The following is an 18,238-nucleotide window of genomic DNA, read 5'->3' on the forward strand; positions in this document are numbered from 1 at the left end:
CTTTTTACTGTTTGAACATTACGGTCGTTGCGGAAACCGTTTCGGTTTTACAGTGTTGAAGATATGCAAATCCTTAGAAATCCTGCTCGGAAACAGCTTTTCCTACAGTCGACTTGTTATGTTCTAGAAGTGTTACATCCCCTAATTTATTTCAGCTAACGTCTATGTTTATAGTTATACCTTCTTACAAGTTCTAAAATGACATCTTCCATGACCGGCGGCAGCTCGAGCGTAACGTCTGGTCGCCGAGATCGCAGAACCTCGAGTTCGTCCGATGTGATGGCGTCCATGACTGCATCAAGGGCTGCTGCAACGTATTTTGACAAGATTGAACGCTACGAACTTCAAGAGACTCTTGCTTACACCTCTAGTGACTGGCTACTTTCGACCGAAGACACACGGATTTCTGTAGAACCTCCGCGAGGACTGATTGCTGGGATTCAAATTCCCAGTGATTTCAACAACTGTTTGCTTTTAATCCCAGAGGAGGAAGGTATCGAGCCCTTAGAGTTGCGAGAAATGCATCAAATTGTTCGTGAACTGGTTATCGGGATCTACATTTTGAATCAAACTCCCTCGATCAGTTTGGAAGCTAATTATGACTGCAGTACGTCTTGCCAGATTCCCCCCGCTTACTTCGATACAAGAATTGGCCAGATACTTTCCGATGTAGATTACATGATGAAAAGTTTATGGCACGGGGCTTACTTTCCAAAGGATAAAAGAACAAAATTCGCAGAACGATGGAGGCAAGCTGTGAATTTAAACACAACAACTGGAGAACCTGAAACACGACGTAGTTTACAGCTTGTGTGGACAGAGGCGGGTATCTCAGACCTTGCTAAAGATCCCGAGCTTACTGCGGCTTATGAGGCCTTGCCTTTGGAAAATAAGGATGATCCAGTTGCTATTGAGGAAAGGAGGCACTTCCTGAAGCATGTTGATGAACTAGCATTGAAATTAACTTTGTTTCAAAATTCTGTCAATCAACACCAAAACATGTTCATGATTGACGCTAATTATCACATCTCAAGCGTTGTGAGATCAGACAAAATTGATCTTCCTGGTTATGTAAAGCTACAGCGAAGGCTGGGTGTCCATCAGGAGTTTATCAGGAAAACTCTACCATTAAAGCCAGAAGTGAAACGACAGCTTTGTCTCCTCAAGTTTATAAGCTTCATGGTGCCTTTTCTGATTGCAATCAAAAAGCGTTGTAAAGTTCCAGACATTAACAAACTCCTTCCTGCATTTACATTTGAGGAGTGTAAAACTGAACGTGAGTTCCCACCACTCATCTTACGACCAGAGTTTAAGTGCAAGCATTTTGATCATTCAGAGAAATACTTTCATCTTCATGGAGGAATTTCAATTGAACGCAAAACTACCCCTGCTCAAAAGATCCCCTCAGAAATTGTAACAGAGCGGGAAAACCTGGAATACATAGCCTCTGAAGCTTGCAACAAAATCATGAGTTCTGACACTGTCATGTTGGAGAGTTATCCCATGACAGCAGTTGAAATCGAAAGCAAGAGTTATTTTGTCCTGAACATTCATCTTGAGACATATTACCCAGTGTCACCAAAACACCCTTTATGGATACATGCTCATTATGATGAAATCATGAAATTGAAACCTAAAAGGCTTCCTGTGCATGAGTTACAAATTCATGAACAGTTTAAGAAGAGGTACGGTTACCAAAGAACAGTCAAACTCAAGCAGATCCCTGCTGGGCTCCAAGCTAGTGCACAGAGGGGCCTTGTTTCGATTTTTCACACCATGACAAGGAGATTGCCACCATCCCGTCTAACAACGCAAGATTCATCAGGTCTGTCACTTATCCATCATGCCGCCATATTTAACAGGCCTCAGATTATTACAATGCTGGTGGTGATGGGATTTGATGTAAATGTTCGACGCTATAACAACATTTCATCCCAAGGTGTAAGTCCACTTCACCTGGCAGCAAGATGTGGTGCACTAGACAGCTTGATTTGCCTGGTCACATACAAAGCTGATGTTATGATGTATGACAGTCAGGGATGGGTGTCGGTTCATTATGCTGCCTTTTTTAACCATGTTGATTGCCTTTTGCATTTGATACACCATGAACCCAAATTACTCGAGCTTAAGTCAAAAGATGCCTTGGAATCAACACCAATTCTTTTAGCAGCCTCCAGTGGTGCTCTTGATGCAGTCAAGTGTCTAATTGAACTTGGTTCACAGTACACATCAGTAGATAAGGAAGGAAATGGAGCAGTTCACCTTGCTGCTCTTCATTTTCACACCAATACACTAGAGTACTTCATCAGTTGGAACAATAGTGAAGTTCCTGTCTGGGATCTGTTAGTTGGTATGTTGAAGTCAGATGACACCAAGAGAAAGCACAGTGCAGTCAGATGTCTTGAAGTTTTGTCCCTTGCTGCAGAAAACAACTGGAAATCTATCCTACTTGCAGGAGGAGTCCCTGCGCTTGTAGATCTACTCAGACTTGAGAATGTTGAGCTTCAATCACTTGCAGCATCTGTTTTGTGCAACATTGGCAGTCATGGTGAAGTAAGAGCTGAAGTATCAAAAGCAAATGCCACTCCTGTAGTTGTCAGCTTGTTAGATTCACCAGTACCTATGATCCATTCCCGTGCAGCAGTTATACTTGGTGACTTGGCTTGTTTGGATGTGAATCAGGAAAAGATTGCAGAAGAAGGTACTGTGGGCAATATTCAGCTTTATTAAGTTACCTTTTTGAATACTTTTGAATACTTTGTTTCTGTTTTTGAGCAGTACAGGGGTGTTAAGAATATAGTCGTACCCTCTTGCCATTTTTTTAGTTCCCATGCATTAATATTTTATGCCTGAAAAACATTTTGTCCCTTTAGGAGGAATAGAGCCACTGGTAAGATTGTTGGACTCCAAGCTTGAGCATGTGTTGGTCAACTGTGTCAATGCACTCAGGGTTTTGTGTGATGGTAACCATAGCAACCAGACAGCTGTGGCTCAGATTGGTGCTGTTGCTATTCTCACTGAACTTTTAAGTAAGTTATATTAAAACTTAAGTTAAAAATAGTTTTTTTTACTGGCTCTCATTTCCTGGTAAATCTCTGGTAACAATTTTTGGCTGAAATATCAGGACAACTTCTTCAAGTTGTAACTTAGATTATGAGAAAGAGAAGTATAGATTTTTTTATACAAGTTTTGCACCCAATTATCAATTCGAAACTTGAACATCCCCCTTCCCCACAAACAAACCCATTGCATTGAAGTAATGTAATGGCAATTTAAACAGGCCTGTTTTAAAAGGTTTCAAAAGATGCGTGAGGGGTTCCTGGGGAATGTTGCAGTTGTGAATTGATCAATTGATCATCACATTATTCCTTTAAGTCCCAAGAGTGGCCCACAGCAATTTTCTCAGGACTATCATTATCAAGAGATTAGTTAAAGATCATGCAAGGAAAAACTGCTTTAATCTTCCAACAAATTTTCTCATCTAATGCTTTGAGTAAATGTATGGAAATCAGTCTGGAGAATTTGTATGTGGAGTATTTATAAATGAAATAAGTACTAGCGATATCTGTGTGAGTAATACTGACTATCCTGATCAGCTGTGTTCACTATTCGATAATACTCTTTGCTCTCTACTTGATCGTCATGCTCCTGTTATACGTCAGAGAATTACTGTTTGACCAAGAGGTCCATGGATGACTGATACTTGGTAGCTAAAGAACAATGGAGGAAAGCTGAAAAGATATGGAGAACCTCCAGATCACACACCAATTTATTAGGTTTTCGTTCTGCAAGGAATTATCTAACCTTTCTTATGAACAATGATGTTGTTTGTCACAAATCTAACGTGAAACAGCTTTACTTCTCAAAACAGTAAAACGCATGCTCTATTTAACCAAGGTTTTGTTATGTTACGTTCTGATTTATAATCTAGAAGTATCTTTTAATTTTCACTTGATATTTCTACAATTAAATGTGATTACAATGCTCACTGTGCAGTAAAAACTGTTTTTTTCCTTACTCTGGGCTATTTTCTTCGAGCTCCCGATAACTCGAACTCCCGATAACTCGAACCTTTTTCAATTTCCCTTGAAGGTTCGAGTTATCGAGAGTCGACTGTAGTAGTCGGTGGGTGAGTGCAATAAAAATGCGAAGATGGTTTCAAATCCTTAAACAAGGTTAAGAACAATGGAGGAAAGCTGAAAAGATATGGAGAACCTCCAGATCACACACCAATTTATTAGGTTTTCGTTCTGCAAGGAATTATCTAACCTTTCTTATGAACAAGGCTCACTGTGATTACTACACAAACTTTGTTAATGTGAACAGTGTGAACCAAAGGAGATTATTCGATGCAAGCAAATCACTTTTGAATATATCAAGATCTGCTAGCCTACCTTTATCTGCCGATGATCATCAACTAGCTAACAATTTTGGTGCATCGTTTACCAAAAAAAAAAATGCCATTATTTCAGCGATACCAATGGTACCATTACCAATTCCACTTTTTCTGAATTCAACCTTCTCTCCAAATCTGAAGTATATGGCCTCATTACATTATTATCAAAGACACCTTGTCCTCTTGATCCCACATCCCAACCAAACTTGTTGTTGAATGCCTTAATGTGCTACTGCCTCCGATCACTAGAATAATAACCTTTCTCTTGATTCTGCATACTTTTCTTGTGCTTGGAAGCATGCTTTGGTATGGGCATAGTTAAAGAAAGATGGTTTAGATCTCCTCTTTAAAAATTACAGTCCTGTGAGTAATTTTGTGTATGTTTTAAAACTTGTAGGGACTGCAGTTGCTAAGCAACTACAACATTATCTGTTTAGCAATGATCTGCTTCCAGCATCACAATCAGCATATCATCCCAATCACTGCACAGAGACATCTTTGTTGAGAGTCACAAGTGACATTCTTCTTAATACGAACAATCAATGTGTTACTTTGCTTCTACTACTAGACTTGAGCGCCCCTTTTGATACCGTGATTATGATACTCTATTGCATCAAGCTCCAGTTTTCATTTTGTATCCAAGGGAAAGTTCTCTTTTGGTTTAAGTCATATTTGTCTTGAAGATCTCAGCAAGTATTGAGCGATGACATATTCTCTGATTAGTTCTGTTTATGCTGTATACGAGTAAGCTTTTTGAGATTGTTAAAACCCATCTGCCTGAAGTTCATTGTTATGCACTCTCAGATATTACACAGGTTTTCATTTCGTTTAGCCCTAATCTTATCTGTCAGACCGGTTTTCAGCCTTAAAAAGAATGGAAAATTGCATATCAGATGTTTGTGGATGTTGAATGACAATCTTAAATTGAATGACGACAAAACTGAATTTCTCATTATTGGCACACCAGAACAGCTGGAAAAGGTGGACATCATGAGTATCTGCGTGGGTAGCTCTGACATTCATCCTGTTCCCACTGCAAGGAATCTAAGTTTCTGGTTTGATTCTAGGCTGTCCAAGTGAAAGCATAATACAAAGATCTAGCCTGCGGTTCTTCCTTTTTCCATTTCTACAACATACAACACATCAGGAATTATCTCTCACAAAAATCAACCGAGACACTTATTCATGTTTTCATATCCAGTTGTCTTGACTACTACAACAGCTTATTGTATGGCCTGCTTTATTCGTCACTACATAAGCTACAGCACGTACAACGCAAATGCTTTTGCATTTTTAATGAACACAAATTTTTTCACATAATTCCTGGCCTTATAATGGAGTTGCACTGGTTACCAATTAAATGTAGATTAGAGTTCAAAATTTTTTTGATTACTTTTAAGATTCTTCATGTTTTAGCTCCATCTTTTTTATCATCTCTTATTTCTCTTAGGCCTCCATCAAGATATAATCTCAGGATCTCAAATGAGAATCTTTTACTTAGTTATCCCAGTTTCATATGCAAAGCAGCACTCGGTGATAGGTCCTTCACTTGCGCTGCTCCAAGGCTCTGGAATTCTTTGCTATTTGATGTCAGATGCACCAAATCTGTTGATGTTTTTAAAGTAAAGCTTAAAACACACCTATTTAGTTCAGCATGTTTATTATCATAACTTAAAGTATGTAACATTTGATCATTGTAATATTTTATTGTGCATTTTTAAATTGAAGCTGCTATTTTTGTCTATTTAAATTTTGGATCTTACTTTCTAACTGACTGTCATGTGCACTATAAAACCCAATGTATTATTATTATTATTATTATTATTATTATTATTATTATTATTATTATTAAAGGGTTAACTTGGAAAAGTTTTATGGCAATGATTATTCCTTTTGTCAATAAAAGTCATTTTATCTTAAGTTGCTAGTTTTAATTTTACATGAGGAACATCAGATTGTAATAAGGTATACCCATGGCTGTTAAATCCTAGGTGCCAAATCAAAGAATCTGCAAGCCAATACTGCCGCTTGCCTCAGCTCTTTAGCCAAGAACCATCGTGAAAACCAAGACTTGATTGTAGCGACAGGAGCTGTCAAACCGTTGGTGGTATTAGCAAAGAGCACCAAAACGTTATGCCAAGTGAAGGCTGCAAGTGCTCTGGAGTCTCTTGCTTCAAATAACCCTGAAGCACAGAAAGAGATTGACACAGCTGATGCACAACGTCCTCTGATAAGACTTCTTAAAATGTGGGCCATTGAAGTGAAGGAACAAGGTATGTTGTAATCTCCAGGTCATTAGTCTAATAGCTATAGTCAAACACTGTTGAAAGAATTCACAACTGAAGATAATGTCAGTAACCAAAACTCATGCATGTAAAAATTACTTAGCTTTGGCAAATAAAGAAACAATAAGTGATTTAATATTTTGATACCTAAAGTTGCATTCAAATTATTAAGGTTATTAATGCTCAGTGGAAAGTAACAGGCCATTTTTTGCAGCCAGTAATTCACAGGGTACAAAACTGCCTTGTTGGAGAGTGAGGGAAGCACTGGAACAAGATGAATAAAAGGTTTAAAATGTCATTATAAGTGGTAATGAATTCCTTTGTTTGTCTTGTCCCAGTGCATTTCTTGCTCTACAGCATGGTGGTAATTGTACTATGTGAATGACTAGTTGCAAAAGGCCTACATATGTATCTCGTGATGCCTGTTTGGATTCAAATGCATTTTCACTTGAATCACAATAGGGATTCTAAATGCCAAGGTCTTGTCTCAAAGCAGCACTTGGTGATAGATCCTTCACTTGCGCTGCTCCAAGGCTCTGGAATTCTTTGCTATTTGATGTCAGCTGCACCAAATCTGTTGATGTTTTTAAAGTAAAGCTTAAAACACACCTATTTAGTTCAGCATGTTTATTATCATAACTTAAAGTATGTAACATTTGATCATTGTAATATTTTGCGTCAAAGAATTACTGTTTGACCAAGAGGTCCATAGATGACTGATACTTGGTAGCTAAAGAACAATGGAGGGGCACCCAACGCTAATTTTCGGAAAATATCTGTTCGGAAGACGATTTGATATCTAGAATTTTTGGAACATTTGTTGTAAAATTTCTTGCTTGCCTGCCTCTCCTAGAATTTCCGAACAACAAAAAAATGGTATAATTGCCCATTTTTCACGGATTTTGACCCTTAAAAGGTCACCTAGAATTTTTGGGAGTCATTTTTTCGGATCACTAGACTTTCAGCTAGGAAATCCGAACAAATGAAAAATTTTTCGGAGATAAAAATATGCCTTTATCTACCGTTTAAATACTAAAATACGTTTAACAATGCTATGTTTAAGTGGTTTTGAACTATATTCTCGATGGGTGCCCCTGCAAGGTGTCCAAGAGCATGGTGTGAATTTGGTGTTTAAAAATGTTGCCCTGTGGCCTCAAACAAGGAGGAAAAAATAATCAGATTTTTCTTGAATAGATTTGGGAAGGCTTGATTCTAATTGATGCTTTCACAATCCTTTTAAAAACAGTAAAAGTGCCTTAATGCGTACATACACATATTTGCCAGTGTTGATAATAAAGTTCTAGTAATGGGGTCATATAAATTAAATTTTTGAAATTATGGGATTTGTTGGGATATTTTGAAAGAAAAACATCCAAAGGGCGTACTTGCCACAAGTTAGCATTCCAGAGCAAATTGTCTCGGAGACACTAGTCCCGTTTTGCCCATATGACTCCATAAAAAGCCTTCTAAATAGGCGAGTTTCGTATTCGCGGGTGGCCTAGGACAAGTGTTTTTTTGCGCGAAAGCGAGGCTAATGCGGGTCACTTCTCGCCAAAAAGACAAGCAAACCTGAGAAAACTGCGGCTGAGTTGCCGAAAAAAAGGAAAATTTGAAACGTTGAACGGTTTTGGAGGTCTCTAAACTTACTTACATTGTTTCAAACAGCAAAGGGTAAATTAGCTCGTCATCACTAAGAAAATCAACGAGCCGAACCAGAAATTGGCCGAAATACAGTTGACTCCCGATAACTCGAACCCTCGTTAACTCGAACCTCGCGCTAACTCGAACCAAAGTCGATTTCCCTTGGATTTCCGTCATACATTTACTGTAATTTTACCCTCGGTAACTCGAACGCTCGATAACTCGAACTTCCCGCTAGCTCGAAGTAGTTTTTGTTTCCCCTCAGATCATTTCTAATATAATTTTACCCTCGATAACTCGAACCATGTTGTGAGCCCTTAAAAGTCGGGAAAAAACAGTCCACTGGCGTCCCAAACATTGAATTTTGAATTTCCCATTGACGTATTGTAGGCATATAGTTTACGAGAGGAGGCTGATGTTGTTTGTCACAAATCTAACGTGAAACAGCTTTACTTCTCAAAACAGTAAAACGCATGCTCTATTTAACCAAGGTTTTGTTATGTTACGTTCTGATTTATAATCTAGAAGTATCTTTTAATTTTCACTTGATATTTCTACAATTAAATGTGATTACAATGCTCACTGTGCAGTAAAAACTGTTTTTTTCCTTACTCCGGGCTATTTTCTTCGAGCTCCCGATAACTCGAACCTTTTTCGATTTCCCTTGAAGGTTCGAGTTATCGAGAGTCGACTGTAGTAGTCGGTGGGTGAGTGCAATAAAAATGCGAAGATGGTTTCAAATCCTTAAACAAGGTTATACCCTGAAGCCATTTTAATGTTATTTTCAGTGATGGTTAAAACTACTTTAAACCTACCTTCCATTGGAGTGTACTTACTTGTCGAAAGCCTGCAAATGAAACTAAAACCTTCTTTTTAGTTGACATTTTTTCTAACGGAGCGAATACAAAATCTTGTGTATTTGATAAAAAATAAACCGACGGGGCAGACTCTCTGCATAAATTCCTTGCTCTGTAAGGACGTTAAATCGGTTTAAACTAAGATGACTAAAATAGCATGAGCTTATTTATACATAATTTACATTTAGCGTACATCATAATTTACAACAATATTGAGTCACCTAAAGAAAAACGTACGCACATTTCACTCGACAAGAACTTAAACACAGAATTTTATATAGACGATATACTGAGCCATGTAAACTCCATTTTGCAGATATACACTGGAGTGAAGTAGAATACTAACAAATAAGATAATTAAAGGGAGTAAAATATTGTCATTTTAACATACTTTACCCTTTTCAAGCTTAAGAATTTTACTTCTTCTTTCGGCTTTGCCGCGTTTTTCCTTTGTTCTGTTAAGTTCGATCAGCTTTTTCCACAATTTTGTTGTTTGGAACAGATATCGTTTTGGCTTACTGGTAAAGTTTAAGCTTTGAAATCTTACTATTTTAAAGATCTTTATCGTTTTCCAGCGTATCAGCGGCAAATTACCTATGTTTGTTTTTGTTTTTGCAAAGAAGTTGACCCTCATTCCCTCTTTATCCTCGAAATCGTGCTCGTTCCAGGGCTGTGGGGGAATATAAAACTTTGAAGGATTTGTATGGAGTCATCAGAGCATAACTGGGCTAATATATCAAAGACCATTCTGGAATGCTGATTTTTGGCAAGTAGGGATTTTGGATATTGTTCTTTCATAATACCCCGAAAAATCCCGTAATTTCACAAATTTAATTATTTTATGACGTCACAATTTAGGACTCTATATTGTGTGTTTTTCTTTTTTATTTTAGGTGCCAGTGCCTTATGGGCACTAGCAGGTGTCACTCGACATCAACAGCAACGGATCGCCAGCATGATTGGCATTAACATCCTTGTTGACATGCTTATGCTAAAATCAGAGACATTGCAGTACATTGCGGGAACGGCCATCATTGCTTTGACTATGGAAAACATCGAAAACCAGGATAAGATAGTTGCTGGAGGTGGAGTTCAGCCACTTGTAAGACTCCTGAGATCTCCTAAAACATCTGAAAAGGTAGTGGATATTCTTACAACACATTTTAGTGGATATTCATACAACACTTTTCCCGAACATTATGAAGGATGTCTAGGAGATCTTTTATTTTTCAAATCCTTCTTTTTGCGTTAAGGTGGCTCGATACAGTTTTTTCAGGGTCAGTACCTCCCAAGTTTGAGCATAAACTACGTCGCCATAAACAAAGATTTGGAAAAATTGACGCCACAGTTGTATTAAATAAAGATATAAATTTGCTGTGATCAGGGTTGCAATGACATCGGAGTTGTCATAGCTACGAAATGACGCCATTACCTAATTTACTTCCAGTAGTATTTCTCGGCACTGGGAACTCTTCTTCCTAAATCGTTTACTGGAGCTTTTTTCTCCAATAGCCGCCTCGATGTTCGTGAAGTTTAAGCAAAATCTGTAAGAGCGTTATCGAGATATTTTGTGAAGAAGCTTTTATGGTTAGAAATACGTTAAAAACTGGACAACCTTGATGTTTGACGGTTATCTGTACTAAACGAAGCGCTTTTGACATGCAATTTCACCTGATAGTAGTTTCAATCTTCTCGAAAGCGTGTGTGAAAGATCATGGAGATGCCTCCAGCCGATTGCTAGAAAGAAGGATTTGATTAGTGTGTATTGGGGCGCTCTTGTTAGCGGTAATATAAACATTTTGGTCTACTTTTAACAATCAGCGAATAATTTTTAAACCGCTCGATAGATTTTCTAAAAAATTTAAGAATCTTCAGATTAACCGTCCTTTTATATGACGTCTTAGTTTCAAGATTATTGATATATTGGAAGGTAGTAAAATAAGGATTACAATTCGCTAATATTTTGTAAGAAATTTTGTCTTTACAAGTGAGAGCCTATTATTATTCAGGGCCATTGTCTCCAAGTTTCATTTTCAAGTGAACAGCAGTAACTAACATTGCATTTGACATATGTAAAAATGCTAGCTATTGTTGTGCACGAAAATATAAAACTTGGAGACAATTCCTCTGAATAATACACCGAATGCAAATATGGCGGACCTCTCGGCCGGCCCGGGTCTAATTGCGCGAAAGCGAGGCTAGTTAGGCCTCGAGAGTTTTGTTTTGACTGCTCGTCTTAGCGATTGAGTCGATCGATATGGTTTGCATCGAGTTGTTGCATGCCTGAGGGCCACCAAAAAGAAGATTTTCCTCCAGCTGGAATAGCCTTTACTTTCCCGAGATCTTTTCACAAAGAAACTTAAGGATTCATGCGATTCGGCGCGGCGATGGGAAGCACTTTACAGCGAAACTGTGCTCGCTCACTTGCTTTAGATGAGAAGACTCACGAAAGTATTTGAATGAAATAATTTCTCACTTGTAAACACAAAATTTCTGACAAAATATTAGCGAATTGTAGCCCTTATTTTACTGCCTCACAATATATCAATAATCTTGAAACTAAGAGGTCATATAAAAGGACGGTTAATCTGACCCGGAAAAACTGTATCGAGCCACCTTAAATGTGTTTGTCTCTTACATCTGCTTCGGTTGCAAGGTACTGTACGAGTCCAAATCCTTCCTAGTCTTTACAATGATGTAAATTTCTCACTGATATAGTGATATATAGATTTAGCCAAGGCTAAAAGCGAAGCGTCCATTTTTATACTTAAAACTACTTAAACTGACCAAAAAAAATAGAACGAACAAGCTTCAACCTATGAAAATCCAGAAATTTATACTTAACTGATTTTAAAACAAAAAGAGAAAATTATAAATCAATTTATAGTCTTGGAAAAGACTTCTCACCCATACGTGTGCATCACTAACCCCTCCAACAGAGAATTTATTTTATTCTCGGGCATTTTGTGATAATGATGATTTGGTCTGTTGATCATCAGGTTCTGCTTATGGTGATCCGTGTTCTTGGTATTCTGTGTGTTGGCGTGGCACATCAATCCAACAAGTCCACACAAATTGAAATAACAAACGCTGAAGCGCTTGTTACTCTTGTTCATCTTCTACGCTCCTCCAAGAAGCCGTTAATTCAGGTTTGTTATTATATCTTCTAACTCTTCCATTAAAAGCTAAAAAATAGAAAGATATTCTATTAAGAGGTGCGTGCGCGTTTCCGAAGAGATGTTTATGAGTACTCGACAACATTAGTCGAACTGCGTTGCATCAAATTGTTTTTATGAAGGTGTACTTTTATTTCTTTTTCGTTGTTAAGGCCGTATTTTATCCTAAAATCACCATCATGTTGTAACTGTGTGGCGCTGTCGAAAGTTTCACGTCCTTCAGTCGAGAGAGAGACAACCCCCTTGTAACCGCAAACTGCCAAGTTCGTTTCTGGTTGCTCATCGGATGTGAAAGTCAAGGTAGCCGCCGTTGCCGTTTTTCAGTTTCATCCATCACACAAAGTGAATAAAACAAGTATTTGAGGATATACGTCGTCGAACATCGAAATTATGTTCAACGTTAAAGCTTGCCTTCTAATAAGTGGCGAAAAACTTTCCCCAGATTACTTAGAAAGACTTCAATTAATCAATGGATTCACTTAAATTAATCAGTGGACTCAAAGGTTTTAACATAGTTTTGACTGAAGGTATTCTATATTGATGCAGTATACATTTTATCTGAAAAAAGAAGTTAATAAGAAGATAATCTTTTTCTATTCTTCTTCTTCTTCTTCTCCTCTTGTGTTGCTACAGGTGGAAGTTGCCATCACTCTTGGTAAAATAGTCCAGAACAACACGCAAACCCAAAAGCTTCTCGCAGAGCAAACAAAATTCCGGGTCACCGAACTTCTTCATCACCTCGCAAACAAAGAAGAGACCGTCCGGCACAAGGCTGGAATGGCTCTCGCAACGTTTGCTTACAACAACACTTCTCAACAATACGCCATTAAGAACGCTGGTGGAATTGCACTGCAATCATTTGAAGAGTTTCTGGGGTCTGAAAACGAATTGTACCAAGCCCATGCGGCTTTTCAGATCATTGTCTTAGCGCGAGTGATAGACAGTGATCAAGTGAATCTGACTGCACGTGGTGTTGAATTACTAGTGCAGTTGTTACGTTCAGAACAAGACAGTACACAAATTCTTGCTGCTAGTTTGACGGCTAGCCTCGGTCACACGCGGGCTGGTGTTCCTGCGGCACTTATCACCGCAGGTAGGCGAAGCTACTAGTCTTTTTTTATACCAAGTGACCATGTGCTACGTTTTGAAACGTTCAAACTGTTTTTATCTATCAAAAAGTAAATTGAAGATTATGTTGATCCGAGCAGTATGCAAAACGTGAGTGTGGTATTATTGATAGTCGCGCAAGGAGAATTGATACTAGCCTGCTTAGCTGGCGGGATTGGCGTGCGTGGGCTGTATTGTTTGGGCGGTGAGAAGAGTGGGTACAAGTCAATTTGAAATCCCGCCTGCCACAATTCTTGGGTGTTTTGAATAGTCCGCAGCCAGGCGTACGGAAGTTTCAAATTGGCTGAGAGGCGATGAAATGCCAATCAAATGATAATTGATATCTCTACTATCTCCCAAGGGAAAATTAGTGCGTTCACGTGAAAGTGAAACAAAATTGAGCTAGTAAGCAGACTCCACTCCACAAGATTTGCGCTTGAAAGAAATCCTCGAAAGACATTTTTTTAGGGGAATAGATCTCAAAATTTAAGACACGTCTTCTACTATCCTCCAGAAAGGACTGAAACTATTCTCGTTTTACTACGGGGAATTGGCTATATAACAAAAGCGGATCAGACAATATTGCCTTTTGTCACGCAATGCAAACTTCCTGATCCATCCGAACTCAACATCAAAAGGGCGCTTTATCATTTAAAACTGGCACCTTAGAAAAACGGGTGCAATATACTGTGGACGATTCTTCGTTTTACATGAGCAAATGTTAACTTTGCCGATTGAGGGGTCATGAGGCCGATGAGTTTTCTGTGCATTCCAGCATTGATTTCTTGTGGTTTTTGTCTCTGGCAGAATTTGACCTCTGAAGCAGTTTAGGGAATTCTTTGACCCTTTGGAAGCATAAGGCTTTTTATTGCGGCTAAATGACCGTTTAATAAAGGTTTTAGTTTCTCAAGTTTGGAGTAACCGCAGAATACCCTGTCTGGATGCTGAACTACTTGCAATGATTGTTACGCTTGGCCTGGTTCGTTTGCAGGTCAGTTTCGTATTACACCACTCTTCCTGATTGGGTAATCAAATGGTTCCAACCAAGCGGACAAAAGTGGGCATTCAAAACTCAGAAGAAATGTGGCAGGCGGGATTTTCCGTCGCGGCTCCGCCGCCAAGAAAGTACCCCGGACACAAGAATTTCGCCAGCTACGGAGGCTAAATCGATACCATCTCCTGCTAAAGATCAGCAGGCGATGAGTGTTCAAAATGTGGCTGTCAATAGCAGTGACTATCCTGAGTGTTCGTGTTTTCTTTCCTTTCAGGTTCCGTGGAAGCTCTCCTCGCCAACCTGTCTTCTGCAAATGAGGAAGTCCGAAGCAGTGCTGCCGTTGCCCTGGGGTACCTCTCATTTGACCGAACCGCTTCCCGGTTGATGTTGCAAGCATGTAGAAACACCCCAGGACTGCTAGAATCACTTGTCTGTAACCTTGGCAACGGTAAAATATCCATGGAATTCATGGATGAGTGGAGGCAGACCAAGTTGGTTGGGCTGCCATCTGCCAGGTTAGTCACGTGTTTGTTATTTAACTGTGTTCTTATGCTTTTGTGGACTGACAAAACGTGGGAAGAAGACAAAACAAGAAAGTCGCGCCGTTAACAATGCTTCACTATTGATATTATAAAAGGAATTTTTTCCTTGTCTTCAAATTACTAAAAAAGCATATTTAGCGCCTTTCTTTCTTCCGTTCACGACTTGAATCCATCCATTTTTTTGTTACAACATACACCTTTTGCTGTTCATTGCGAGAAAAAACACGCAATCATTTGCGTGAAACGGCGACCAATAGTGCGAAAATTCATTCATTTAACATTTGCGCATCCATATCATATTCAACAAGACGCTGTGGGAGCGTATACTTAGGCGCGGTTTAATTTCGTGTATTCTAATTTTTGTTTGTGTCTGTGTGTGTGTGTGCCAGGGATGTTTGAGTAATGCATTAGTGTTATATTTTGGACGTGTTCGCTATGATAACGACTGTAGCTTATTAATCGTTTTTATTGGTTTGTGGTAGAACTTACATGAAGTAGCATAAAATAGTTTTGTTGGAAGATAAAGTGATTTTAGGTGTTGCAGCGAGATAGTTGTGGTTAAAAAAGGATAGTGTCACTATAGTATTGTTAAAATGAAGGTTTGTTAGAGAGTTTGATGGTTAGGAACGTGGAGGGTATTTTTAAATTTTTGTTAGCTTTCTGTTTAGGATCGTTTTAAGGATCTTTTTGGTAATATTTGTATCGGTGGAGAGAACGTGTTATTAATTTCAATTATTATCATTGTATTATTATTGCTGTTGTTATTTTTATCATTGTCAATGTTATGGTCAATTGTTGAGAGTAGTAAGTTAAATTAGGGGTATGGCCGACAAAAAAAGGGTTTGAAACGATCACCTTTGATTGATGAAAGTCCTAGCTGCCCTGGAGTAACTGAATTTTAAGACTGCGTTGCCAGCATGGAAAGTTTACCATCAGGGTTGAGATTCCCTCTGTTTTGTCTTCATGAATAATTTATGAGTCTCACGAACAGAGGACCAAAAGAGCGGGGGGTTTGGAGGGCAGTTCCTTTCATAGAAAATGATGCACTTGAAAATTGCCTAATAAAAATTGTACGTTCTGAAAGCCCAGGGAAAAATATCAATAAAAATTTTGGCGTCAAGGCAAAAAAAAAACCTTGTCTCATATTTATGTCTGCAAAAGTTTGTCTTGAAATCTGATACTCATGTAAGACGTATCAAGTTCCATAGAAAAGTAAACATGTGTGAAACTTTCCCTGCGCAAGTGTATCGATGAAATTACTGGTACCTTTCATTTAGCAACAATAGGACATTTTTTTGCCGTTTCCGTTTAAAAAAATCTCTTGTCGGATTGAAAAATCAATTATCTCTTGTTAATAAAGGTTTCTGTAGAAATCAAAATATACTTGCTTCATTTCATGTTTACTTTGCTAACCTTCAGCCGAACTAAAAATAGATTGACCACGTCAGCACGTTTAATCGATCCTAACAAAGAATTTGCTGTGATTGAAAGCCCAACTTTAATACCAGACAATTCTTTGCTGTTTTTTTTTTAATTAATAACTCAAATTTGGGTTTGCTTGTTACCGTCCTGAAGGTTTCGTAGAATTCGTTGCGGGGGTATCAAAAAGTTTCGCAGTATCTTGTCCAGCTTGGTTGTGCACATTTACTGTTGGAAAATACTAGTATTTACCTTCAAATCTCTGAAAAGATAACCGACTTGTCGTTGGAAAATACCCTAACGTTAAGGTTATATTCTCCTCCAAACTGAAAATTATCCATGTGTTGCTTTTTCAACATGTTTTAAAATCGCTTTAAATTTCAGTCACACTATCTTGACTTATCTTGTTCAATTTCTTGACCCACATTTAGGATTTCAAAAACACTTGCAATAACCAAACACAATTCGCAGTATCTCTGGTTACTTCCCGTTGATACCTCTGCGTTTGCCGGCAGTCTACGCCTGGCTATGTGCTCAGTCTTGTCCCAATAATTAAATTGCACTTTTGAAGCAAACCAAATAAGGAAATCTCTTTGAAGTTTGCCGATCTGGAAACTATTACGTGGGACACGCCAAAGTAATTACGATTTCTGCATTTTACAGTAATCAACATCCAGTAACACTTTTGGGCATTCGTATGCGTCTTTCGGCATAGAAAAGAGAAAAATATATAGCTATAGCGCAGCCTGCACAGTAGATGGACGGACAGTAATTCACCCAAAGTGCTGGGCGCTGGAGGTTGATCCGCCGCTTTTTCCCCCGTTAACGAAGCCTTCACCGCATCCACTATCTGCTGAACCAGAGACGGAGGAAATGATATGGTTGTCGGGGCCGTAAACGGGTTAACCCAGTAGACAAGCCAGTTGAGGATCCAGCAGACGAAGCCACAGTCGCGGGTGAATGCAACATAGCGTCCCCACTGTTGCGCGTAGAAAGAGATATGACTGATAAAACCCAACAAATCCACGTGGTAAACTAAGGGACGAGAAGACTCGAAAACGAACGACAGAAGCGAGAAAACCCAGCAGATATTACAGGCCATGAAAAGCAATGATCCGCAAAGATCAGCAAAGCAAAGCAGAGCTGAGATATGCAATCACATGTCAGCCACTGCAGACCAAGCAGCCACCCCACCTGCCTGCCTGGGGTTTCTTACTTTCATTAACGCCAACATCCAATTCATTTAAATACCATCTTGAAAGTTAACATTAGCATTTTTATGACCCTATTTGAAATCCAATAGCATTCCTGGACGACCTTTGGATGGATAAGACAAATATTAATGCGCTTGCACAGTCAATTGAGCGTTCTTTACATTTAATATACAAAAATCGATTTTCCATTAAACAATAGAAATTCAATCAAATTTGGCCTGAATTTCATTCTGTTATATCCCTAAATAACCGCCTGGTTAGCTCAGTTGAGAGAGCGCCGGTCTGCTTAGCGGCAGGTCGCAGGTCATACCCCTGCCGGACCAACACTCAGGGTCTTTAAATAGCTGAGAAGAAAGTGCTGCCTTTGTAATGACATCTGCAAATGGTTAGACTTTCTAGTCTTCTCGGATAAGGACAAAAAACCGTAGGTCCCGTCTCACAGCACTTTCACTGATTTGTTCTTTTGGGACGTAAAAGAACCCACATCACTATTCGAAAAGAGTAGGGGTCGTAGAGCCCGGTGGTGTGGCCAACCTTTACGGGTTGTGGGATTGGGTAGGGATGGCACCTCGCATGGGACCAGAGTCCCGTTCGTGCACATTCTCTC

General features: G+C 38.9%; 1 protein-coding gene across 1 annotated transcript in view; it reads left to right on the forward strand.

Moving 5' to 3' along the window:
- The first annotated feature begins 156 nt into the window (after positions 1-156).
- LOC140930465 (ankyrin and armadillo repeat-containing protein-like) overlaps positions 157-18,238 on the forward strand; it is a 24,892-nt gene continuing 6,810 nt past the window's right edge. Inside the window, exons 1-7 of the mRNA XM_073380162.1 lie at positions 157-2,701; positions 2,874-3,029; positions 6,388-6,669; positions 10,073-10,317; positions 12,179-12,328; positions 12,989-13,448; positions 14,731-14,971. Coding sequence (XP_073236263.1) covers positions 199-2,701; positions 2,874-3,029; positions 6,388-6,669; positions 10,073-10,317; positions 12,179-12,328; positions 12,989-13,448; positions 14,731-14,971 — 4,037 coding nt within the window. The 5' untranslated portion in view covers positions 157-198. The remainder of the gene's footprint in view (positions 2,702-2,873; positions 3,030-6,387; positions 6,670-10,072; positions 10,318-12,178; positions 12,329-12,988; positions 13,449-14,730; positions 14,972-18,238) is intronic.

Source organism: Porites lutea, chromosome 3 (genome assembly GCF_958299795.1).
Source record: "Porites lutea chromosome 3, jaPorLute2.1, whole genome shotgun sequence".
Lineage (NCBI taxonomy): Eukaryota > Metazoa > Cnidaria > Anthozoa > Scleractinia > Poritidae > Porites > Porites lutea.